This window comes from Phyllobates terribilis, unplaced genomic scaffold (genome assembly GCF_046119375.1).
Source record: "Phyllobates terribilis strain yellow unplaced genomic scaffold, ASM4611937v1 Scaffold_1__5_contigs__length_1240528914, whole genome shotgun sequence".
Lineage (NCBI taxonomy): Eukaryota > Metazoa > Chordata > Amphibia > Anura > Dendrobatidae > Phyllobates > Phyllobates terribilis.
The window spans coordinates 709,292,169-709,318,978 of record NW_027362761.1 but is presented as its reverse complement, the minus strand read 5'-3'; the positions used below and the strand labels follow the sequence as shown (position 1 = coordinate 709,318,978).

Genomic DNA, 26,810 nt, shown 5'->3' with positions numbered 1-26,810 from the left:
CGCCAGGCACTCCCATAGAAGGTGAAAAAAAACCATTCCCATGTGATATTGGGGGCACTCATTTTGGAATTCAGCTTGTATCCTTTGCATTCCGGATGGGGTGTAAGGCTATGTTCAAACACGTGTTTTTTTCTGCTGCAAATCTGCTGCTAACTTTTCTCTGGCGGGAAAACAGCTGCGTAATAAACGTGCGTATTTGCTGCATATTTGTTGCATTCTTTGCTGTGTATTTGCGGCTTATTTTTGGCCACCCATTACTTCATATGGGTGAAAACACGCAGGTGTGTTTTCTGCTGCAGAAACGCTGGAAGAAGTGACATGCTCTATTTTCCAAATACGCAGCAAACAAAAAGCAACAAGTGTGAACAGAGAATCCCGGAATCTCATAGACCTTGCTGGTTCTGCTAGACACTGCTGAAAATTTGCATAAAAATGTGCAGCAAAACACAACGTGTGTGAACATGGCGTACTACGTATGGTGAAAAATATATCATTGTGTGTCTGTTTCAGTGTAGTTAGGAGAAACCTGTTTAGGGACTTCCCAGCTGAGGTCCCAGTGCTCATCACTTACTGGTCCTACATCATCTCCCACTTGCTTCTCGTTAGCATGTAGTGGTTTCGCAGTTGTGGCTAATTTTAGTTGGCACTTTTGTTTTTTCCTACCATTCTTTTAAAGAGCCTTATTTTTTTTCTGTTGCCATAGCAGAATGAGGGCTTGTTTTTTGCAGGAATAAGTTGAAGTTCTGAATGACACCATTAATTTCACCATGTAATGTACTGAAAAACAGGAAAAAAAACACCAAAAGTTCCAAGTGAGAACTCTGCAATCTCAGCACTCCCATTGAGAATGAATGGAGAGGAGGTGGGCAAGCTTGACCTCCGTTTTATTCAGATGGTTAGCTATAGAGCCCAGTTCTCTGGACCAAGCAATTAGACCCCCAGCAATTAGTGGGTGTTCTTGGTATTGTATTTGTGGTGGTCCAAGCAGTTGGATCCCCAGTAACCATTCTTGGTACAAACCCTTTAATCCCTTTTCGACATGCACCATACATTTACGGCGCTGCAGGAAGTGCGTTCTTGCAAACTGCCGTAATTGTATGATCAAGCCGGCTCAGTAGCAGAGCTGGCAAAATCAGCAGCGGGTGTCAGCTATACACCATAGCTGACAGCCTACAGTAACGCCAACAATCGGAGCTAGCGCCAATCATGGTCGTTTAACACCTATGATGCCGCTGTCAATAGCAACAGCAGCATTCGTCTGCTTGTAGAGGGCTCTGTTCTGATCAGTACAACACGATTGCGATCGTGTCATGCCAATGGTCTCCATGGTGACTCCAGGCTGAAAAATGGCAGTGGGGTTACCCTTACCCAGGTATGGTGGCCTATAAGGTCCAGCCAAATGCAGGACCTGACACACCTCCTGTCTGGGTCTGGTTGACAGTAGTAGATCAGCGATCAGGCCAGGGAAAGTTTAATGTCCAATACTGGGACTAAGTAAAAAAAAAAAACCTGAAATAAAGTTTGTAAAAATGTGAAAAAATAAAAAAAAGGGAAAGTACAAAAAAAAGAAAAAAAGTGTGAAAATGTTTTGTAAGTAAAAATGCTGATTTTCTGTATAAACAAAAGTAAAGGGAAAAAAAAAAAGTACACATTTGGTATCGCTGCGTCTCAAAGCATTTTGTAAAACGGTCACCATTTGGTGAATACCGTAAAATAAAAAACAAATGCCAAAAATATAGCGGTTTCATCATACTGACACACAAAGCAGACTAAAATTCACATACAAAAAAAAATAAAAAAAATGGTATCAATAAAAAAGTAATCTTGTTCTGTAAAAAAAAAAAAAGTCCTTTAACTCTGATAGCTCTAACTTTTTCTTCATTTGTTTACGGAGTATGATAATAGAAAAGCAAATTACTGCTTGTAAAAAAATTTATTTTAGTGTGCAAAAGTAGCAAAACACAAAAAAACCTATATAAATCTACTATCACTGCAATTGTAATGAACCGAAGAATAAAGTTGCCTGATCACTTCTACCGCAAGGGGAATGGCGTGAAAAATATAAATAAAAACAATTTATTAATTTCTGGATTTTGTTCACTCTGCCACCCAAAAATGGAAAAAAGGGGGATTAAAAATGGTATGTAGTCCGAAGTGGTACGAATAAAAAGGTCAACTCATCCTGCAGAAAACAAGTTCCACACAGCTCTTTCAGCAGAAAAATAAAAAAAAGTTATAGCCATCGGAATATGGCGATATAATAAATACTTTTTTGCCACTGCTGCAGAGGGGAGAATGCATTTAAAGGGGTTCTTTGGGTCTATTCAGTGATTAGCTATGCACTGGAGAGTTCTCCAATAGGTGATTGGTCCAACACCAGAACACCGACCTATCAACTGAAAACTGCTCCGGCAGCAACTGGGTCTAAGCGATGTACGGGCAAAACAGAGCAGTCCTGCACATTTCTTAGTAGACGAGTCCTGAGCTTGATCTCCCATGGAAGTGAATGTACAGCAGTATTCCGGCAGCAGCCATCGAGCAATGTACGGGGCTGCCGTATATAGCCCATACATCACTTAGGCTAGGTGCACACTGTGTCCGTGTACCTAGCCTACAGTATACATCTCAAAACGTTTCCAGACGTATACTGTAAAGTCACCATGGCCATCCATTCACCAGATGCAGGATAAAAGTGTGATCTTTCAGCCTCCATCTGTCACTTTCCTATAATGGGGGGGGGGGTACGACGACACTGAAAAGAGATGTAAACCATGCGATATAGGTCTCTTTACAGTGGGTCCCAATGGTGGAAGGATGCTTCAGGATCCATCCTGACAGTGCACACCTCCCGAGTGTATGCACCCAACAGTGTCCACAAGCACAGTATGGACCTAGCCATAGTTCAGGCCACTGCTGGAGCAGTTTCAGCTGATCGTGAGTGTCGGACCCCCACCAATTTTATATTGAGATGAGCCGTCAATCGTCAAGTCCTGGACAACTCTTATCTATGAGGCACATGTCTCCGAAAGCACAAGCCGGGCACTATGCATTGGCCATTAAAATAGCATATTTGCAATTTTCACTCTGCAACATCCATTGCGCACTAATTTCTGGAGAACACCAGTGGGTCAAAATAGCCAGTACACCTCAAGATGATTTCCCTGAGTGTAATTTGTAAAATGGGGTCACTTTTTGGGGATTTCTTTAGTTTTGGAAGCTTAGGGGCTCTGCAAATGGTGCCCACAAATAACTCCAGGAAACTCTGCTCCTTAAAAGCCAAATGGCATTCTCTCTCTTCTGACCCCTGCTGTACACCCAAACAGAATTGTATGACCACACATAGGGTTGCATTTGGAAGAAATTGCTTTAGAAAATGTTTGGATCCATTTTCTTCTATTATTTTAGTGAGGGCTTATTTTTGCGGGACAAGTTGTACTTTTCAATGACACCATTCATTTTATCATATCGTGTACTACAAAATGGGAAAAAATTCTAAGTGCAGTGGAGATGCAAAAAAAAGTGCAATTTTTTTTTGCTATGTTCACTAAATGCTAAAACTGACCTGCTATTATGATTCTCCAGGTCATTAGGAGTTCGTAGATATCAAGCATGTATAGGTTCTTTTTTTTTTTATTTAAGTGGTGAAAAAAAATTCCAACATTACATCTCCATTTTTCTTAATCTGGGGCCGGGTGATGGCTTATTTTTTGTGTGCTGAGCTGATATTTTTATTGATACCATTTTGGGGTAGATGCAATGTTTTGATTGCCCGTTATTGTATTTTATTGCAATGTTGCGGCGACCAAAAAAAACACAATTTCGGCGTTTTGATTTTTTTTTCTCGTTACACCGTTTACAGATCGGATTAATTCTCATTTGATATTGATAGATCGGGCGGTTCTGAAAGAGGCGATACCAAATGTGTACTTTTTATTGATTTTTCATGGTTTTATTTATTTTGAATGGGGCGAAAGGGGGATGATTTGAACTTTTAGATTTTTTAAAAACATTTTTTCTTTTACTTTTCACATGCTACAATAGTCTCCATTGGAGACTAAAAGCGGAGATCTTCCGATCGCTTGTGTGTGTGCCATGTGTAACAAAAGTGCTCATAAGAGATCGGCTATGACAACCACAGGGGTCTCCTGCAAACCCCAGGTTGTCATGTCAACCCATCAGCGTCCCACGATCATGTGACGGGCGTGCCGACAGCACTTCATGTTAAATGCCGCTGTCAGAGATTGGTAACGGCGTTTAACATGTTAACAGTTGCGGGTGGATTGCGATTCCACCCGCGGCTGTTAGGGGCACATGACAGTTGATCAGATGTTTTGTCCCTGGAAAGGTGCGGGCTCATCGCCGGAGCCCGTGCCAAAGAGGTGGATGTGACCTTGGATGTATGAGTACGTCCAAGGTGGTAAAGGGGTTAATACTATAGGTTAGGACTGTCCCGTCTGGGTACACCTTGGAGCTGGTAGGATGGCTTTGTTTGATCAAAAAAAGTGTTTACCAAGTACCCAATGTTATTTTATATGCACTATTGCTTTTTACTTATAACAGGGTACATGTTCATTTTGTTTCTATCTTAGGTTTTGACTGTTTAGTGATCAGTGTGAACATACACATATACCAACTTATACTCTAGTTCATTTCTTTCGGTTTTGCTTTACTTCACACAGAATGTTAAGTCCCTGCTCCTGGTGAGAGCCGAGGGATTTTTTATCTTGATATACACTGCTCAAAAAAATAAAGGGAACACTCAAACACCACATCCTAGATCTGAGTGAATGAAATATTCTCATTGAATACTTTGTTCTGTACAAAGTTGAATGTGCTGACAACAAAATCACACAAAAATCATCAATGGAAATCAAATTTATTAACTAATGGAGGCCTGGATTTGGAGTCACCCCCAAAATTAAAGTGGAAAAACACACTACAGGCTGATCCAACTTTGATGTAATGTCCTTAAAACAAGTCAAAATGAGGCTCAGTATTGTGTGTGGCCTCCACGTGCCTGTATGGCCTCCCTACAACGCCTGGGCATGCTCCTGATGAGGTTGTGGATGGGCTCCTGTGGGATCTCCTCCCAGACCTGGACTAAAGCATCCGCCAACTCCTGGACAGTGTGGTCTGTGACGTTGGTGGATGGAGCGAGACATGATATCCCAGATGTGCTCAATCGGATTCAGGTCTGGGGAGCGGGCGGGCCAGTCCATAGCGTCAATGCCTTCATCTTGCAGGAACTGCTGACACTCCAGCCACATGAGGTCTGGCATTGTCCTGCATTAGGAGGAACCCAGGGCCAACCGCACCAGCATATGCTCTCACAAGGGGTCTGAGGATCTCATCTCGGTACCTAATGGCAGTCAGGCTACCTCTGGCAAGCACATGGAGGGCTGTGCAGCCCTCCAAAGAAATGCCACCCCACACCATTACTGACCTACTGCCAAACCGGTCATGCTGAAGGATGTTGCAGGCAGCAGATCGCTCTCCACGGCGTCTCCAGACTCTGTCACGTCTGTCACATGTGCTCAGTGTGAACCAGCTTTCATCTGTGAAGAGCACAGGGCGCCAGTGGCGACTTTGCCAATCCTGGTGTTCTGTGGCAAATACAAAGCGTCCTGCACGGTGTTGGGCTGTGAGCACAACCCCCATCTGTGGTCGTCGGGCCCTCATACCACCCTCATGGAGTCGGTTTCTAACCGTTTGTGCAGACACATGCACATTTGTGGCCTGCTGGAGGTCATTTTGCAGGGCTCTGGCAGTGCTCTTCCTGTTCCTCCTTGCACAAAGGCGGAGGTAGCAGTCCTGCTGCTGGGTTGTTGCCCTCCTATGGCTCTCTCTGCATCTCCTGGTAGAGCCTCCAGCCTCTGGACACTACGCTGACCGACAGAGCAAACCTTCTTGCCACAGCTCGCATTGATGTGCCATCCTGGATGAGTTGCAGTACCTGAGCAACTTCTGTGGATTGTAGAGTCCGTCTCATGCTACCACGAGTGTGAAAGCACAACCAACATTCAAAAGTGACCAAAACATCAGCCAGAAAGCATTGGTACAGAGATGTGGTCTGTGGTCCCCACCTGCAGAACCACTCCTTTATTGAGGGTGTCTTGATAATTGCCAATAATTTCCATCTATTGTCTATTCCATTTGCACAACAGCATGTGAAATTGATTGTCAATCAGTGTTGCTTCGTAAGTGGACTGTTTGATTTCACAGAAGTTTGATTTACTTGGAGTTATATTCTGTTTAAATGTTCCCTTTATTTTTTTTGAGCAGTGTACATTTTTATTATTCAGTGATCATTGGGATACATTAATGAATTATTTCTTCAGATTTGGGATTTTCTTTTGGAGAATTTAGGAGAAAAATAAGTAGATGAATTCTCCCCAAATGGCAAAACAGGCCAAATCCTGCCAGATCTGAGCACAAGACTCCAGTTTGCCATTCAGATTCTGTACAGAATTACATCCTCCCACTCGCAGACCAAAAATACTGTCGTATGAAGGAGCACTAAGTGCTGTTGGTAAAAAAAAAACAAAAAAAAAACGGACAGCACTTGCACTAATTTTATTCAATGAGGCAGTGCAGATGACGACATTTTTTCACTGACAATCTGCATATGGGGAAAAAAAAAAAAGTACCTTGGATGAGACTCACCCATTCAATTCTATGAGTGCATAAAATTAAAAAAATAAAATAAAATAAATAAATAAATGATCAGGTGTCATACGGAGCCACAGTATAGCATCCGATTTTTACAGATACATTGTAATTCTCTAACAGGAAACTATAAATAATCATGTAAATGAATGATTGAATGAATGATGATTGCAGCTGCTGCTGCAAAATAACGGATTGCATTCTGATTGCACATGAATGACAAGCGAGAAAAAAAATCATCCCACTTTTCTGGATGAAATTAACCTAACAAAGCCGTAGGCAATAACGTGGAGACCCATTAACATACAAAACCTACAGAGAAAAAAGGTCTTCCTCCAAAAACTATAATCTTAGAATAATACATTTTTATGGAAACAAAACAATAAAAAAAAACAGATTAAACCGGGGAATGCCAGTACAGTAGACAAAAAAAAAAAAGAACTGAACAGAAATGTATCTGGGGTAGAATGGTATGGCCTTAATCCAATGCACATACTAGAGGGTACCAAGAATAGCATACAGTTGGATTATTACAGTATAATGAGTATGCAAAAAGAAACGGGAACCCTGTTGCAGACAATAAGAACCTCTTAGGGTAAGTGCACACACGTTGTGTTTTTTCTGCACATAACTTTTCTCTGGTAGGAGATTCACTGCGTCAAAAACGTAGGTTTAGCTGCGGTTTTTGTTGCGTTTTTGCAGCGTTTTTTTCACTGTCCTTCTGTCTCTATTTAGTAATGCACATAAACTTCTGTGAAAAATCCCATTCTATTTTGCCATCAAAAACGCTGCAAAAATGCAGCAAGATACGCAGGTGCGCTTTTTGCTGCATATCTGTAGTGTTTTTTTCACCCCCCCCCCCCCATTACTTCTTATGGGTGAAAGCCTTAGTTACTTACCGGTAACAGGATTTTTCGGAGCCCATGACAGCACCACGTGAGAGAGGATCAGCCCATCAAGGACAGGAAACCTACAGGTTAAAAAGGGCGGCCCTCTCTTTCCGCCTCAGTTTAGTTAACAGAGCATGAGAGTACCGCCAAGGTTAGTTATAACAAAACATAATCACATTAAGTACATTACTTTTCATCAATTTCCCGCAAGGGTGCACAAAAAAAATCAACTCTACGGGAGTGCACAACACCAGTGAAGGGAGGGAATATACGGGTGCTGTCATGGGCTCCGAAAAATCCCGTTACCGGTAAGTAACTAAGGCTTTATTCGGTCTCCCATGACAGCACCACGTGAGAGAATCACAGAGACGAAGGAAATTAGGGAGGGACCACAGCTTGAAGCACCCTTCTCCCGAAAGCGAGATCTGCAGAGCCACCCAGATCCAATCTATAGTGCCTATAGAAAGTAGAGGGAGAAGACCAAGTGGCAGCCTTACAAATTTCCTCAATGGAAAGCTCTGTCTTCTCCGCCCAGGAGGTTGATACCGCTCTGGTAGAAAGCGCCCTCAATCCCTCTGGTATCTCTTTATCCCCTGAGGAGTATGCAAGGGAAATGGCCTCCTTGATCCATCTAGCGATTGTAGCCTTTGAGGCCTTACAACCCTTTCTAGCCCCCTGATAGCAAATAAATAGGGACTTATCCTTTCTAAATCCACGTGATACTTCTAAGTACTTTAGTACGCACCTCCTAACGTCTAAAGTGTGAAGCCTCTCCTCTTTTTGATTTTTGGGCGGGAAGCAAAAAGTCAGGAGAACTATCTCCTGGGTTCTATGGAATCGAGTGGCCACTTTAGGAAGAAAGGCTGGATCAGGTTTTAATATAATCCTATCGTCCAGAATTTGGATAAATGGAGGGCATATTGAAAGGGTCTGTAGGTCACTGACTCTCCTGGTTGAAGTTAGGGCTACTAACAGGACCGTCTTTTGGGGGAGACTAAATCTAGTGGCTCAAAAGGAGGACTGGTCAAGGCATCTAATACAAAATTCAAATCCCAGGGAGACATCTTTACCTTGGTAATGGGTCTACACCTAAAGGAAGCTTTTATAAAACGGGCTATCCAATAGTTATCTGCAATATTGGAAGAAAATAAAGCCCCCAACGCCGCCACCTGTACTTTCAAGGTACTGGTAGAGAGACCCAATTCTAAGCCCCGCTACAGAAATTCCAGAATTTTCCCAATAGGGGGCCCCTCCTCCACCTTAACTTCTGCAAAGGACAGAAACTTCCTCCAGGTCCTGGCATAAATACAGGTGGTAACAGGTTTTCTGCTAGCCAGGAGAGTATTCACTACATTTGCGGGGAATCCTTTGTTGGTCAATAACACCCTCTCAAATTCCACGCCGTCAAATGTAGACTCGGGGTTGGAGGATGGGAAAGTGGCCCGAGTGAGGAGGTCCGGAATCTCCGGAAGAACCCAGGGATCTGATATGGACATCTTCCGGAGACCAGGGAACCACGGTCTTTTGGGCCAAAAGGGGCATATGAGTATCACTCTGGCCCGGTCTGCCCTGATCTTTCTTATTACCGCTGGGAGCAGGATCATGGGAGGGAAGGCATATGCCAGAGGAAATCTCCAGGGAACCATGAAGGCGTCCACTGCCAGGGGTTCTTCTCTGGGGTCTAAGGAACAAAAATTTTCCACTTTCCGATTGGCTCTTGTTGCGAATAAGTCCACAGTCGGAAGGCCCCACATTGCTACGATTCTGGAGAATATTCGCGTATTTAGGGACCACTCTCCCTCTTTTACAGAAGTACGGCTGAGGAAATCCGCTGTGATGTTTTCCTTCCCTTTTAGATGAGTAGCCGAAAGAGAGGGACAATGATCTTCAGCTTTCAGCAGAAGTGCGTTCGCTACCCTCATCAAGTTTCTTGAGCGGGTTCCCCCTTGGTGGTTTATGTAAGCTACCGTGACTTGATTGTCCGAGAGTATACGGACATGCTGGCCCTGTAAATATATAAGGAACTCGTTGAACGCATGCTGCACCGCCAGAAGCTCCTTAACATTTGATAACAACTGTCGCTCACTGCTTGACCAGGTTCCCTGCACTAATCTCCCTTCAAAGTGAGCTCCCCAACCTGTAGCACTTGCATCAGTGGACAAGACTGCAGTTGGACTACATTCCCAGGGAACCCCTTTAGCAAGATTGTCTTGTCGCAACCACCAACGAAGGGACCTTATGGCACGAGGACCTAGCGTAAACTCACGGTCTAGATGCCCCTCTAAAGCTGCGTTATTGTACAACACATCCCACTGAAAAGCTCTTGAATGTAATTGTGACCAACGAACAGCAGGAAAGGTGGAGGTGAAGGTTCCCAATAGTGACATGGCCTTACGGAGTGACATAGAAGGTTTATGTATACATTGTGCTACCAACCCCCGGATTCTATCAATTTTTTCTTCTGGAAGACAACATAGCTGTTTCCTGGAATCTAATATGCCCCCCAGATATTGTTGTACCTTGAGTGGAGATAGTCTAGACTTTTCTAAATTTAGAAACCAGCCCAAGCTCTTTAAGACAGACATGGTCTCCCGCAGGTGGGTCTCGCACTGAACCAACGAGTTCCCCACTATCAGGAGATCATCCAGGTAAGGGATAATTAGAATGTCCCTTTCTCTTACATGTGCCATAACTTCCGCCATTAATTTAGTAAAAACTCGCGGGGCTATAGCTAAACCGAAGGGGAGTGCAGTGTATTGAAAGTGTTTAACCACCCCGTCAATTTCAATGGCCAGCCTCAAGTATTTCTGATAGTGACTATGAATTGGGATATGGTAATACGCATCTTTGAGATCGAGCACTACCATATAGCAGTGGGGAAAAAGTAACTTTATTACAGATTTTAAAGACTCCATTTTAAAAGGTGTGTATTTTAAGGAAATTATTCAGGGATTTCAGATTTATGATTGTCCTGAAACTTCCATCCGGTTTCGGAACCAAGAAGAGCAGGGAGTAGAAACCAAGACCCTTTTCAGCCTCCGGAACCTCAATCAGGACGTGCTTTCTTATTAGGGTTTGTACCTCCGAAACGATGGCAGCCTGGCGTTCTGGGGAAGAACTGGAGGGAACAACCATGAATCGTTTGTGAGGCAATGCTTTAAATTGAAATTTAAGACCATACTTAATCAGGCTTAAAATCCAATTACTATGAGAAATCTGTTCCCAAGCTGGGACAAAAAATGACAATCTCCCTCCCACCTGGGCTGATTGTGTATCCACTGGCTTCTGCTCAATTTTTGGAGACGGACCAAAGAGTAGACCTCTACCTTTTCGACCCCTTTCGTCAGACTTGTCTTGCTCCCTGAAATATCTCTTCTGAAAAAATTTCCTCTTCCGGAACGATCTCTTAAAGGAGGGTAGAGGTACTGATGGAAACCCCCTCTTAGGGTCCCCAGCTTTCTCCAGTAAGTCATCCATGGTCTGATCAAAGAGGTATTCTCCTTCGCACGGGATTGTGCACAGTCTAGATTTAGTCTGTAAATCCCCTGGCCAGCATTTAATCCACAAGGCTCGCCGAGCCGCATTTGACAGTGCTGCTGATTTTGCTGCCAACCTTACTGAGTTCACAGATGCATCCGCAAGAAAAGCTGCCGCCCCCTGAACCAGTGGAAGGGAAGAAATAATGTCTTTCCTAGAAGTCCCATCCTTCAACTGACTGTCTAGCTGTTCAAGCCACACTATCAGGGCTCTGGACGTGCAGGTAGCTGCTACTGTTGGTCTCAGTGCTCCCGCAGCTGTCTCCCATGCCCCTTTCAAGAAAGTATCAGCCCGTCTGTCTAAGGGGGTCTCTCAATGCACCCATATCATCGACCTCAAATGGATATTTCCTTTTAAAGGATGGAGGAACACTACCCTTCTTATCAGGTTTCCTCCACTCCTTATCAATGAGGTCTTTCACCTTTGAATTTACCGGAAAGCACCTTCTTTTCTTTAGCCCCAGACCACCAAACATAACATCCTCAGCTTATTTCTCTGCCCTCGTGTCCACTATCCCCATTGTAGATCGGACGGCTTTTACTAGGGCATCGACCTCCTTCAGGGGAAAGCACTGTCTATCTGGCTCACTGTCAGAGGAAGAGAAGGCGGAGGAGGAGGCGACCGACAGTTCAGAGTCTGAACCCGGCTGGGTTTCTTAGGCCTAGGGAAAAATCTGGGGTTTCCTCCGACATCATTTTGCTAATACAAAGCTGGCATAACCTTTTGCTATATGAATCAGGGAGTGGACAGCTGTATAAGGCACATTCTCTGTGCTTGGATTTCGAGGAACATTTCTTGCTCTAAAAGAAAGTTATAGATAGAAAGAAGGAGGAAACATTAGTAGAACTTTCACGAAGCTTCCACTCACCCCACAGAGCCTTCGGTACCGTAGAAGCAGAGGAATCCAACATGCATGGCGAGGAATCACGCCGCACCGGACCGTCCTTCCTGCTCTTAGTGACAGCTCTTCTAGCTGAACGACCAGACCCTAGCCGGGAATGGCGCTGCGCCACTAGTTGTGAGGGCTCCCCAGAGGGCTGCTCCTGCAGCAGATGTTGTTGCCTAGGTGACAGCTCTTGTGAAACTTCCATAATTACAGTGTAAGAATGGGCTGGGAAGCACCTCTGTATGTTACCAGACCCTTTATATACTGGCCATACCGGTACCATGTGTGGGTGTGTGCTCTTTTTTTTTTTTTTTTTTTTTTTTTTCCAGGAGGGCGTTACCTGCTCCTTGGTCTTCCACCCCAGGTGGCCAGGTGGGTTCCAGGTGGGCTCCTCGCCGCCAGGACCTTAATCCCCCGGCGTTCAGCTGCTCGCGCGCAAAATTCAAACGAGCTCCGCCCCTTCTGGTGACGTCACAGGGACTTCCTACCCGGCGCACACCGGAAGTCACGTCAGTAGGTCGCGCCTGTCACGTGCCCCGCCGGCGCGACCTGGATCTCCTGCAAATTGTAGCGGGGGGAGGAAACCCGCTAGCGGCCCCACACCTGGCGGACATCTACCTCCCCGTGAGGCGATGTCGCGCCCGCCGCAACGCTCACTGAGGCGCCACACTGAGCCCTACCGTGGCGTCTCCAGAAGACCGGGACGGACCGGCTCCAACCACCTGCTGTGGCCCTCTCTGGGACAGGAGTCCATCTTCAGCAGGTAAGCCTGCGAGGTCTCCCATCATGGACAGGAAACCTAAACTGAGGCGGGAAGAGAGGGCCGCCCTTTTTAACCTGTAGGTTTCCTGTCCTTGATGGGCGGATCCTCTCTCTCACGTGGTGCTGTCATGGACGACCGAATAAAAACCGCTGAAAGTAGTGACATGTCTCATCTTTCAGCGTTTTTCTAATCACTGAAAATACGCAGCAAACAAAAAAGCAACATGTGGGAACAGTGAATTCTGGCTTCTCATACACTTTGCTGGTACTGCCAGACACAGCTGAAAAATTACATAAACATCTGCAGCAAAACACAACGTGCGTGAACATAGCCTTAATCCTATATAGCAATAAAACTAGTGTTAGTAGTGATACATCAAAGGACAAATAAATTGTTGGCACATGATAGAAAAAAAAAAAAAAATTGCATGAAAAAAAAAAAGAATCAACAACAACAATTTGTCCTTTGATGTATCACTACTAACACTAGTGTTATGGCTATATAGTATTAAGAGGTTATTATGGTTTGCAACAGGATTCCAGTTTCTTTTTGCATACTCATACTATAATAACCCAACTGTATGCTATTCTTGGTACCCTCTAGTACAGAGGTCTCAAACACGCGGCCCCTGAGGCAGCTTTATGCAAAGACCCCTTGTCGATCCCCACCTGGTCCAGGAGGAGCGGCTGACAGCAGCGCAGCATTGCCGCGCAGAGACAGATTCCCAGAACAGCATTTCCAATGCCAGCCGCTGGCCAATCAGAGGCCAGCAGCTGACATCTGCGCATGGCAGGGACGTCATACACCACTGCGCTGGGACGCAGATATCAGCTGCTGGCCTCTGATTGGCCGGCGGCTGGCATTGGAAATGCTATGCTGGGAATCTGTCTCTGCGCGGCAATACAGCGCTGCTGTCGGCAGCTCCTCCTGGACCAGGTGGGGATCGTCAAGGGGTCTGTGCCTGCGGGCCGCATAAAGCAGCCTCAGGGGCCGGCATTGGAAATGCTATGCTGGGAATCTGTCTCTGCGCGGCAATGCAGCGCTGCTGTCGGCGCTCCTCCTGGACCAGGTCGGGATCGTCAAGGGGTGTATGGTGCCTGCGGGCCGCATGTGCACAAAGGACGCCGAGGGAACGGAGGATAGGTGAGAAGAATCTTGTTTTTTTTCCTCTTTTATGTGTGTGTGAAGAAGAGCGCAGGGGACAATTCTACAAGATGGGGACCTGGATGGGGCATTACTACCGGATGGGGGACATTACTCCAAGATGAGGACCAGGATGGGGCACATTACTGCAAGATGGGGACCACCAGGATGGGACACATTATTACAAGACTGGGACCACCAGGATGGGGCACATTACTGCAAGATGGGGATTACCAGGATGGGGCACATTACTAGATGTTTGCCAGAATTACGATATGGTGCTAATTGTAAAACAATATTACTGTATGTGGCCAATTGGAGAAAACAAAATTGTAAAAATTAAAAATAAAGCATGAAAAAATATTTTGCCACTAAAAATGCTGTTTTATATATAAACTAAACACAAAAAAGTGTATGTTTATTATCGCCACATCCGTAACGACCCAAGCTATAAAAAAAAAAAAAAAAAAAAAAAAAAAAAAAAAAAAAAAACACAGCAAAAATGTTCAGACAGTGTATACAAAAAAAATGGTATCACTAAAAATGTCACTTTGACCTGCAAAGAATGCGGCCCCTCAAAATCAAATTTTTTCCATGTGCGGCCCATATACCCAGCAGAGTTTGAGACCCTCTGCTCTAGTATGTGCATTGCATTAAGGCAATTCTACCCTGGATACATTTCTGTCCAGTTCTTTACTGTCTACTGTACTGGTATTCCCCGGTTTTAATCTGTTTTTATTGTTTTGTTTCACTAAATAAAATGTATCATTCTTTGATTATGGTTTTTTGGGGACCTTTTTTCTCTCTAGGTTTTCTGGATGAAACGGATTTATTTTTTTATTATTCGCTTGTTTGAAGCTACCCTTACAGTTAGTATGTGGACATTTTTAAATTTAGGCTTATATCTTTATAGGGGTCATAGCTGTGTATGTATATTTTTTAGAAGCATGGTGTTTGCTTACAGCCTTGCGCTAAAGGAACAAATTCTAACTACCTGAAGTTACCACAAGGGGAGGCCTTACTAAGAGCAGATTATTATTATAAAAAAAAAAAAAAAAAAAAAAAAAAAAAACACAACATGAAAATCCATATGCTTCTTCTAAAAGTTTTTTTTTATTCAAGCTTTCAGCGTCCCCTAGACTTTGTCATTCATAAATTAAAAGAAAATTTGTATCTTACCTCTGCTTTTTCTTAGTAGGATCATAAATGGACTGCTCTAGAAATACTATAGTTGCCCTCTTGTGTTTTGAATCCACCATTTTGACCTATTAAAAAATAGTTTAGTACCTCAAATATACAATCCATAAAGTCACACCAAACAAAACCAACCATCTGTGTGGTCTTACCAATGATGGCCAGTAAGGGTAATGCTGATATTTACACCAGGCAAAAGACCCTGGTAGAATTGCAGCTTCTTCTAAAGGAAAAGAAAGTAGATGGTATCAAAATAGTGTTAATGCCAGGCATAAAGAGGAAGGAGAGATAAGGAAAAGGAAGACTTGGGTCCTTCAACCAACATCTTACTTGTCTCACTGGAAGATCATTTTCACTAAATTTCCCCTTATAGGCCCTGTGCGCACAGTCAGTTTTTTACATCAGTATGTGTAAGCCAAAACCAGGAGTGGGTGATAAATGCAGAATTGGTGACTTGTTTCTATTATACATTTTCTCTGATTGTTCCTCACCTGGTTTTGGCTTATAAATACGGAGATAAACTCAAATACTCAGCATGTGAACCTGGACTTAAAAGGACCAGTCAGCTGTCTAAATAAATGCTTGCACGTTCCAAGAAATACCATTTTGAAGGCACCTTTTCTTTGAACTCTGCATTATGCATCTCCTGAATTAGGCCTCCCCTTTCCACTTGTTACTAGGGGGTGCTGACTGGACAATGTAAGGCCATGCCCCTTCGACAAGTTGAATGATAAAGACCATTTTGCAAGGTGTGGTGAATTTGCATATTATGATAAGGGGGAACAGGCAGCAATGGAACAAATATTTATAATGAACAGCGCCAATAATCTCTTTATACATCAAGACAAGGGGAAGAAAAAAAAAAAAGCTATCGGCAGACACAACCTTTCTGCTTACCTTTCTGCAGCATAACTACTGGCAGCTGTACATCTTCTGTATCATCTTGTGATGAAAAGACGGCACTCACATATTCAGGAGAGCCAATGTCCATAGACAGCCCAGATGAGGATATTCCTGGAAGAAATTATGTCAATATAATGAGAATGCGAGCCTACAGAAATAGGTTCATCCACATCCACAGCAGAAAGATGGATTTCTTTTGAATTCTTACTTTGCATTTTCAAATATTTTCATTTATCTCTTCCTAAAACTTTTTGTTTATATATGGCAGCCATCAGGGTGCCAGCCTGTAGAGCAGCTATAGATTTACAGCCCCCGTCCTACAGTGATCAGGGGGATCCGGCTCCAGTTTATATAACAGTCTCAGGTCAAAGGTTCAGGTCCAGATACAGTACAGCAGTGCCCATCACTACATCTAACAATCATTCTCATCAGGGTCTAGTCGGTTCAGAATACAGTACAGTACAGCAGTGCCCATCACTACATCTAACAATCATTCTCATCAGGGTCTAGTCGGTTCAGAATACAGTACAGTACAGCAGTGCCCATCACTACATCTAACAATCATTCTCATCAGGGTCTAGTCGGTTCAGAATACAGTACAGCACAGCAGTGCCCATCACTACATATAACAATCATTCTCATCAGGGTCTAGTCGGTTCAGAATACAGTACAGCACAGCAGTGCCCATCACTACATCTAACAATCATTCTCATCAGGGTCTAGTCGGTTCAGAATACAGTACAGTACAGCAGTGCCCATCACTACATCTAACAATCATTCTCATCAGGGTCTAGTCGGTTCAGAATACAGTACAGCACAGCAGTGCCCATCACTACATCTAACAATCATTCTCATCAGGGTCTAGTCGGTTCAGAATACAGTACAGCACAGCAGTGCCCATCACTACATCTAACAATCATTCTCATCAGGGTCTAGTCTTTTCAGAATACAGTACAGCACAGCAGTGCCCATCACTACATCTAACAATCATTCTCATCAGGGTCTAGTCGGTTCAGAATACAGTACAGCACAGCAGTGCCCATCACTACATCTAACAATCATTCTCATCAGGGTCTAGTCTTTTCAGAATACAGTACAGCACAGCAGTGCCCATCACTACATCTAACAATCATTCTCATCAGGGTCTAGTCTTTTCAGAATACAGTACAGCACAGCAGTGCCCATCACTACATCTAACAATCATTCTCTGTTCCGAGTGCTGTCATATGGATCTGAACCTAGGCACCAGATCCCAAAGCTGTTAATTTGTCAGATCTGAGCAACAGATTTTCCAAGCATGCCATGATTGCAGGGTTGAGCAGCAGGGCAGCATTCAGGTCTAGTACTACATAACATTAATGTGGTCCAAGTATTTTAATTGGAACCTGAATGAATTAGATTTTATCATGTAAAAACTAGTAAGTAATCAATTTAAAAAGTGCATAAGTGTATAAATTATAAAATAAAAAAATTAAAAAAAAGGTTCGTTCTAGCTCTCTGTAAAATTTCAGATCTTTGTTCAATCTTGGATAAAATTCAATAACACTTAATAGTCCAAAAAATAGTCATTTTTTTTCGTTAAGACGCACCTAGGTTTTAGAGCAGGAAAATAGAAAAAATGTAGCAAAAAATGTGGTCATGATGCACTATCCCATGGGTGTGGGGAGCTGTGAATATTCATTTTCTTTAGCAGCAGGCACAGTGTAGGCTGCAGCAGGCGGCTGCTGCCTCCTGTGCCCCGCTCATCTCCTGCTGCCGCTCCCCCCACACACACACCCCACCACCCACAGCCATAGTATATAGTGGTATGTATTTGGACTATAAGATGCACCCCCCCCCCCCACTTTCCTCCAAAATTTTGGAGAAAAAAAAAAGTGCGTCTTCTAGTCCAAAAAATACGGTAAGCAGTGTGTTTCGATGCCAATCCAGCAATCTTCATCCGGGCTACGAACCAGTTTTCTAATTTGATGTACACATCAGATCAGGACAGAGTTCCATGCACCTCATGGATATGGAAATTGCTCCTTCACTAAAAAATGTCTGTCTGGATAATTATTAACCCCTTCATGAACTTGGGATTTTCGGGTTTTAATTTTTTGCTCCCCTTCTTCCCAGAACCAGAACTTTTTTTTATTTTTTCATCAATATGGCAGTGTGAGGGCTTGCTTTTGTTGCGGTACAAGTTGTACTTTTGAACGACACCATTGGTTTTACCATATAGTAAACTGTAAAATGCGAAAATTCCAAGTGTGGTGAAATTGCAAAAAAGTGCAATTCCACAATTTTTTTTTTACCATGCTCAATAGATGGTAATGAGAGAAATGGGAGCAAAACAAAATGAAAGTTTTACGTGAGTAAAAATTAGCTACTAGTAAAGTTATGCTAACCTGATGAGGTTGTGACCATACAACAATGAAAAAGGCATAGACAATCAGCTGCTTCTTCAGGATACGTGTATAAATGTGTGCACCTCTCACTGCCTGTATACATGGTTTTGTACTGAAGAAGGTTGTAATAACTTTGAAACGCGTTGACTATGAACCATTGATAAAAGTCGCAGAATCTTTATCTCACGATTTGGATCTCCATTATTGACCAGCAGCATGGAAAAATGCACAAACTTGTTCCTTTTCAAACTATATGGTAAAACTGACCTGCAAATAGGATTCTCCAGGTCATTACGAGTTCGCAGATACCAAACATGCACAGGTTCCTTTTTATTCATCTTGTGGAAAAAAAAAAATCAAAAGTTTGTAAAAAAAAAGCCCCATTTTCCAAGACCCGTAGCATCTCCATTTTTCAGGCCGGGTGAGGACTTTTTTTGCGCGCCGAGCTGACGTTTTTTTATTGATATCATTTTGGGGTAGATACGATGTTTTCATTGCCTATTATTGCAATGTTGCGGCGACCAAAAACTCTGGCGTTTTGATTTTTCTCGTTACGCAGTTTACCGAGCGGATGAATTATTTTTATATTTTGATAGATCAAGTGTTTCTGAACACAGCGATACCAAATATGTGTATTTTTAAGGTATTATTTTGAATGGGGCTATTTGAACTTTTGGATCTTTTTAAAAACATTTTTTTGTCTACTTTTTACTTGCTATAATAGTCTCCGTAGGAGACTTGAAGCTGTGATCGTCTGATCGCTTGTGCTACACATAGCAGGGCTTCATCATCTGCTATGAACGGGTTGGCGTTCATAGCAGATCAGCAAAGACAAGCACGGAGGTCTTCTGCAGTTATTCACTTTTAGGATGGTTACATTCAATAGATGGAGCTACAGTTCAATTCCTCTTCCTCTCTGAAGAGGCTATTTGAATATTCCCTATATAAGACATTCAAAATAAATTATGTGAGCTTCAGTGTTAAATTAAGCAAAGCTCTATGTATCATGCAAACAAGAAAAAAAATTGGGGTTAACGTAAACAAAGACATTGGATTATTAACCCCTTTCTGACATTTGTAGTAATAGTACGTCCTTGTGCCCTGGCCTATTGGGCCAGGGATGTACTATTACACAGAAAGTGATCGCACCTTTGCGATGCAAACTCAAGTAGCGAGCACTTGAGCTCAAGACTAATGACAACTTATTCAATATGAGGACCTAATGTTATCAAATTCTGTGTCGTACCTCAGGGTTCAAAATGTTCACTATACCCCCTGATAAAATCCCTGAGGGGTCTAGTTTCCAAAATGGTGTCACTTGTGGGGGGTTTTCACTGTTTAGGCACATCAGGGACTCTCCAAACAACATGGCGTCCGCTAATTATTCAAGCAAATCTTACATTCAAAAAGTGAAATGGCGCTCCTTCCCTTCCAAGCCCAAACAGTGATTTTCCCCCACATATGGGGTATCTGCGTGCTCAGGAGAAATGGCACGACAAGTTTGGGGGTCCAATTTTTCCCGTTACCCTTGCAAAAATAAAAAAAAATTGGGGACTAAAGTAAAATTTTTGTGAAAAAAAGTTAAAGTGTTCACTTTTTTCTTCCACATTCCAAAAATTCCTGTGAAGCACCTGAAGGGTTAATAAACTTCTTGAATATGTTTTGGAGCACCTTGAGGGGTCCAGTTTTTAGAATGGTGTCACTTTTGGGTATTTTCTGTCATATAGGCCCCTCAAAGTCACTTCAGATGTGATGTGGTCCCTAAAAAAATGGTTTTGTAAAATTGTTGGAAAAATGAAAAAAAAAAAAAAAAAAAAAAAAAAATCGCTGGTCATCTTTTAACCCTTATAACTTCCGATCCAAAAAAAAAAAAATAAAAAATTTGGTTCCAAGATTGTGCTGATGTAAAGGGGACATGTGGGAAATGTTATTTATTAACTATTTTGTGTGACATATCTCTCTGATTTAAGGGCATGAATATTCAAAGTTTGAAAATTGCAAAATTTTCTAAGTTTTCACCAAATTTCCGATTTTTTCACAAATAAACGCAAGTGATATCGAAGAAATTTTACCACAATCATGAAGTACAATATGTCATGAAAACAAAAAAAAAATCTCAGAATCAGCGGGATCCGTTGAAGCGTTTCAGAGTTAATACCGCAAAGTGACAGTGGTCAGAATTGTAAAAATTGGCCCGGTCATTAACGTGCAAACCACCATCGGGGGTAAAGGGGATAAAATGGAACTGTATATTCAACAAACTTTCCACAAATGAATAGTATAGGCAAACATAAGAAACCTTGTAATACATCTTAGCAGAGAATTCAGCTTCCTTCCCCAGTCACTTCTTCCTCTCTCCAGTGTCCTAAACTTGTCAGACTCCAGCTCAAATCAGTCTTGCTCAGAAAAGACCGAATGTAGGTGTCATGTGATACAGGCCATTATACTCCATGGAGAGGGGAGGGGAAGTGAGGAGCAGGGAGAGGAAACCGGCAGAGAGAAACAGAAATATCATGCATCACTCTCAACAAATGTTTTACCTCACAACAGGACTTTATTCAGAACAAGGCAGCTCAGCACTTCTGTATAATTTCCTCCATGCTGCTGCTGCTGGTCTTTGCTAAAAAATGAATGGAGAGCAGGAATGCCTCTCTATGAGCTGTGCTGTACATGGCAGAGATTACAGCATCTAGTCTCCTCTCCCAGTTCTCAAAGGATTACAGATTAGAGATAAAACATACAGAGGGGAAAACTGGAGAGAATGCAACACAAGTCACATAATGGACATAAATGGTGTTATTCCTCATGTACACACAGGACAGCTTATTCTGAATAGTTACTTGAAAGTACGGTTAACCTTTAAGTGTTGCAATGTTACCTTTATCATCTTCAAAGTCTGGCATGGGGTGCTTCATATAGTTGGGCACTTTCCCCTCCTCTTTGTCAGCTTCCGGGGATTCAGCCTGTAAATCTGTATTGGTCTCTTGAACGGTTTTGCCGGTCGCAGGTTGTCTCCTTTGTACTGGACACTTCTTGGTCCCTTTTTTTCGGCTTTCTTTCTGGGACACAGTGGAGCTTTGTATAGTGCTGCCTTTGGTTGGAGAAATCCCTGTGTCATATCTTGTAGAAATTTCCAGGACAACTTTAGAAACATCAGCATCAGAACCTTCCTGTTTCTTCACACTTAATTCACGGTTCCCTTGTGCTCCTCCTTTAGCTCGTATGCAGGGTCCACCTTTCCTCCGAGATGCTGAGAGAGAAGGTAGTTTCATCATGTCCACAGCATGCTTCACAGCCCCCTCATAGAGATGGTCTTCACCGGTGGAGGTACGCTTTCTCTTTCTGCCTGTAAAAATATACAACTTTATTACACAGGATCAGATACAATTAAAGCCATTTCTACAATGACCTAAACAATAGAGTTCCTTCATTGCATCCATAGCAAGGACAATGGCACGTTCTCCCACATTACTGATTGCTCAGCTCTTTGCTGCTTTGTGCAGTTATTTCTCACAACCCTGGAGACCCATTTCCCCTGAGAACAAAATGATCAGGTGTTTAAATTCACCCATTACTTCTTTTTCACCTAAATTTTGGGTTTGGCTGCCTTTGCTCTAACCGAACCTTACACGGCGATCGCCAGATAACCAGCATTTTCTCACTGGTGGTTTTGCAGACTACACTGCTGATGCTGCATGAGGAGTTATAGAAATCGGTTCTCCAGATGACGATTCCTGGCGACCTGTGATAGAAGCACGTTCATACACAGCAGCCAATCTGAGGAGGGAGAGCAGCAGTCTGATGTAATGACCAGGCAGGGACGAGTCTCCGACAAGCTCAGACTGCCTGTAGGCACTGGAGCTAAACCAGGCACAGATCTGCCCTAATGGGGCGAGAGAATAAGTAGGCAAGCATCACCTCTGGATAGGCTACACGACAGTAAGACATGATACTTGCCAGCTTACACAGAGCACAGCAACAGAAAGGTTTTTCTATTATACTTTTACTGGTCTATTTATCTCCTTAGTTTGCAATTCAGAGAAGAAACAGAAAAAAAGAAGTCAAGTATTTGTGTTATTTGGATTCTGAGCTCCCGCATTTCCTGTGTGCAGAAGTCTGTTCCACAAAGAGCTAGTAAGCCAGGACAGAGGATCTGTGAGATTATCATAACAAATGCAAAGATTGACTGAGTGTTCATGTGTTTTCAATGGGAAGAGGAGAATGACGCCCCAGACCCATATGACAGTGGTTTATCTCTATGGAAAACAAAAGGAGAGGGCATTAAAATTCAGACAACCCAATCCTCCATATGATGCTGAGGGAGTGTTGGAAGGCTCCCAAACACATCATACATACAGACGGTCTGTGTATGGGAGGCTTATAAGGAGTAATTGAAGGCAGTAACCCGAATATGTATTTTACTAAGATATATACAGTACAGACCAAAAGTTTGGACACACCTTCTCATTTAAAGATTTTTCTGTATTTTCATGACTATGAAAATTGTACATTCACACTGAAGGCATCAAAACTATGAATTAACACATGTAGAATTATATCCTTAACAAAAAAGTGTGAAACAACTGAAAATATGTCTTATATTCTAGGTTCTTCAAAGTAGCCACCTTTTGCTTTGATGACTGCTTTGCACACTCTTGGCATTCTCTTGATGAGTTTCAAGAGGTAGTCACCGAAAATGGTTTTCACTTCACAGGTGTGCCCTGTCAGGTTTAATAAGTGGGATTTCTTGCCTTATAAATGGGGTTGGGACCATCAGTTGTGTTGTGCAGAAGTCTGGTGGATACACAGCTGATAGTCCTACTGAATAGACTGTTAGAATTTGTATTATGGCAAGAAAAAAGCAGCCAAGTAAAGAAAAACGAGTGGCCATCATTACTTTAAGAAATGAAGGTCAGTCCGAAAAATTGGGCAAACTTTGAATGTGTCCCCAAGTGCAGTTGCAAAACCCATCAAGCGCTACAAAGAAACTGGCTCACATGAGGATCGCCCTAGGAAAGGAAGACCAAGAATCACCTCTGCTTCTAAGGATAAGTTTATCCGAGTCACCAGCCTCAGAAATCGCAGGTTAACAGCAGCTCAGATGAGAGACCAGGTCAATGCCACACAGAGTTCTAGCAGCAGACATCTCTACAACAACTGTTAAGAGGAGACTTTGTGCAGCAGGCCTTCATGGTAAAATAGCTGCTAGGAAACCACTGCTAAGGACAGGCAACAAGCAGAAGAGACTTGTTTGGGCTAAAGAACACAAGGAATGGACATTAGACCAGTGGAAATCTGTGCTTTGGTCTGAGGAGTCCAAATTTGAGATCTTTGCTTCCAACCACCGTGTCTTTGTGCGACGCAGAAAAGGTGAGCGGATGGACTCTACATGCCTGGTTCCCACCGTGAAGCATGGAGGAGGAGGTGTGATGGTGTGGGGGTGCTTTTCTGGTGACACTGTTGGGGATTTATTCAAAATTGAAGGCATACTGAACCAGCATGGCTACCACAGCATCTTGCAGCGGCATGCTATTCCATCCGGTTTGCGTTTAGTTGGACCATCATTTATTTTTCAACAGGACAATGACCCCAAACACACCTCCAGGCTGTGTAAGGGCTATTTGACCAAGAAGGAGAGTGATGGGGTGCTACGCCAGATGACCTGGCCTCCACAGTCACCAGACCTGAACCCAATCGAGATGGTTTGGGGTGAGCTGGACAGCAGAGTGAAGACAAAAGGGCCAACAAGTGCTAAGATAAGATGGATACCTAAGGTCCTGAAATGCCTGCACATGAGGAAAGAGACATAGCGACTCAAAAATACTATACTATATTTCTAATTGTAGATATTGCTAATATTATTATTATACCTACTACATATTGGGATGGGATCTTGGAGATGGGAATACCCATTTACGTTCAGAGTTGAACCTAGACTCTTTCATGGTTGAAACAGTGAAATTAAAAATGTGGTTCTTTCTCCTTGATAGATAGGATAAATATTTTTAAAATGATCTACCTCCCCAAATGTATTTATCATTTCCAGGTCTGCCCTACTGCTTACCCTAAAGAGTTCTTCTGTCGTCTGGACAATATTCTCCATTTTGCTTTATCAGATTCAAACTGGTAACACTGCAAGCACCTAAGGATATGGATAGTCTCACTGTTACGAATAAGCAATAAGAATACCTCGCTGCACTTCGTATTTGCAAACTGGTGGCTGGAATTGATCACAGTAACGCCTGACTGCTGTTCCATTCATTCTCTTTGTGGCTGCCAAAGAAAGCCAAGTGCAGCGCTTGGCTATAGAGAATGAATGGAGTGATGGTTAGTGTGGATTCCAGCAGATGGGTCACCCACAAGTAGTCAACTTTTTTCTACCAGACAAACCAGTATTTAGGAATTATTGCACTCCTCTATTGTTAGACCTTTTAGGGAGCTCTAGATGAATAGAGCCCATGTTTCTGAAACCGTATGGAGGATTAACACCCCCCCACCCCACCCCAAAATAAACAACTCGGGAGCAAAGAGAATAAAATAAGAGCAAAATGGACACTTGACCTGGTGATGGGTCATCTTTAACAGAATGGGCAAGACTGTGCATTTTTCAAACTCAAAATAAAGCGTTTTAGAAAAAAATATATATACAGAGAAGCATGGAGATGGGTCCATCCACATCAGAAAGAAGGCTGTTGTTGGATTGCTAGGCAAGTAATTATATATTTTCTTTCCCTTTAACAAGACAATATGAAAAAGGCTATGGAGAGTAACTACTTTTTGAAATGTTTTTGAATTACTTTGCATTTTTGAATATTTTCATTTATCTCTTGCTAAAAACTGTATGTTTATATATGGCAGTTATCAGTGTGCCAGTCTGTAGAGCAGCTATAGATTTACAGTCCTCCTCTCAGTGATCAGGGGGGATTCTGCTCCAGTTTGTTAAAGTCTCTGGTGTATGTGCCCGCATCAGGAATTGATTAAGAATGCTTCAGAATACAGCAGAGCAGTCCCCATCACTACATCTAACAACCATTCTCTGTTCTGGGTGCAGTCATCTAGATCTGAACCTAGGCACCAGATCCCAGGACTACTAGTGTGTCAGATCTGGTCAGCCCTATGTTCCAAGAACATCATAATTGCAGCGTTTAACAGCATAGCAGCGCTCCGGTCTGGTACTACATAACAGTCTATGGTCCAAGTGTTGTTACTGGAACCTGAACCAACTCCATTTTATAATGTAAAAACAATAAAACAAACAATAAAATGGGCATATCTGTGTAAGCCCACATGCACAATATCAGATATCCCAGGAGACATGAACACATTTAAATGTTATGTTCTTATTATGCAGATCACAGAACCCCAAACACAAATAATTACCCCTAGCCAACCGTTCTTGCCTGTTCTACCATAGCCCTATCTGCTTCTGTGCCTTCAGAAAAAAAAAAATGTCCTTGTCTGGATGTTTGTCATTTATTTACAGATGATCCGTTTAAAATTATGGAGTGGGGTAATTTTTTATTATAGATACACAGGTACATAAGCCCAATCTCCACAAAATAGGAAACCCTGTCTGATATAAACTGAAATGCGAGACCAGATATCTGCAAATGCTAATAAAAAAAATTATCGTCCCTGGCAGGTGACAAACATGATGAATACTTTCCCTCTTCACATGACGCTGCCAGACCCCAGAGGCTGGCAACCTAATAAATACGATATAGCTCCCTCATTTGTGCATTTGCTTTAAATTTAAAGTGCCTTGAAAAAGTGTTCCTACCCCGTGAGCTTTTCCAGATTTTTTCACGTAAAACACACAAATTTAAATGTATTTTATTGGGATTTTATGATACATACCAACAAAAAGTAGCAAGTATTTGTGAAGTGTAAAGAAAGTGATACATGGTTTTCTAATTATTTTAAAGATACACATCGGAAAATTGTGAAGTGCATTTACCCTAAATACAATTCTGAGTGATGAATCGCCTCCAGAAGTCACATAATTAGTAAATTGAGTCCACCTGTGTATAATTTACTCTAAACATAACTACAAGTGTTGTGTGAAGGCCTCAGAGGTTTGTTTGAGAACATTAGGGATCAAACAATCATTGAAACAAATAAAAACACCAGACATGGAAGGGTAAAGTTGTAGAGAAGAGTAAAGCTAAAGTTATAAAAAAAATAGCCCAAGCTCTGAACATCTCGTGGAGTTCAATCCATCATTAAAAAACGTAAGGCGTATGGCAGAACAGCAAACCTACCAAGACATGGCCGTCCACCTACAAATGACATCCCAAGCAAGGAGAGCACTAATTAGAGAAAAGCCAAGAGGTCCATGGTCACTCTAGAGGAGCTGCAGAGATCCACAGCTCAGGTGGGAGAATCTGTCCATAGGACAACTATTCGGCCACGGACCCACTATCAGTATTCGGTCAGTATTT

At 42.6% G+C, this 26,810-nt stretch overlaps 1 protein-coding gene across 7 annotated transcripts in view; it reads right to left on the bottom strand.

Annotated features, from left to right (window-relative positions):
* PWWP3A (PWWP domain containing 3A, DNA repair factor) overlaps positions 1-26,810 on the bottom strand; it is a 165,832-nt gene that overhangs the window by 101,159 nt on the left and 37,863 nt on the right. For 6 of the 7 annotated variants that reach the window (XM_073686203.1, XM_073686195.1, XM_073686223.1 and 3 more), the window contains 4 exons: positions 21,248-21,715; positions 15,977-16,093; positions 15,232-15,302; positions 15,065-15,150 (listed from right to left, as the gene is read on the bottom strand). In XM_073686203.1, coding sequence (XP_073542304.1) covers positions 15,065-15,150; positions 15,232-15,302; positions 15,977-16,093; positions 21,248-21,715 — 742 coding nt within the window. The remainder of the gene's footprint in view (positions 1-15,064; positions 15,151-15,231; positions 15,303-15,976; positions 16,094-21,247; positions 21,716-26,810) is intronic. The other variant, XM_073686213.1, reaches the window with a different exon arrangement.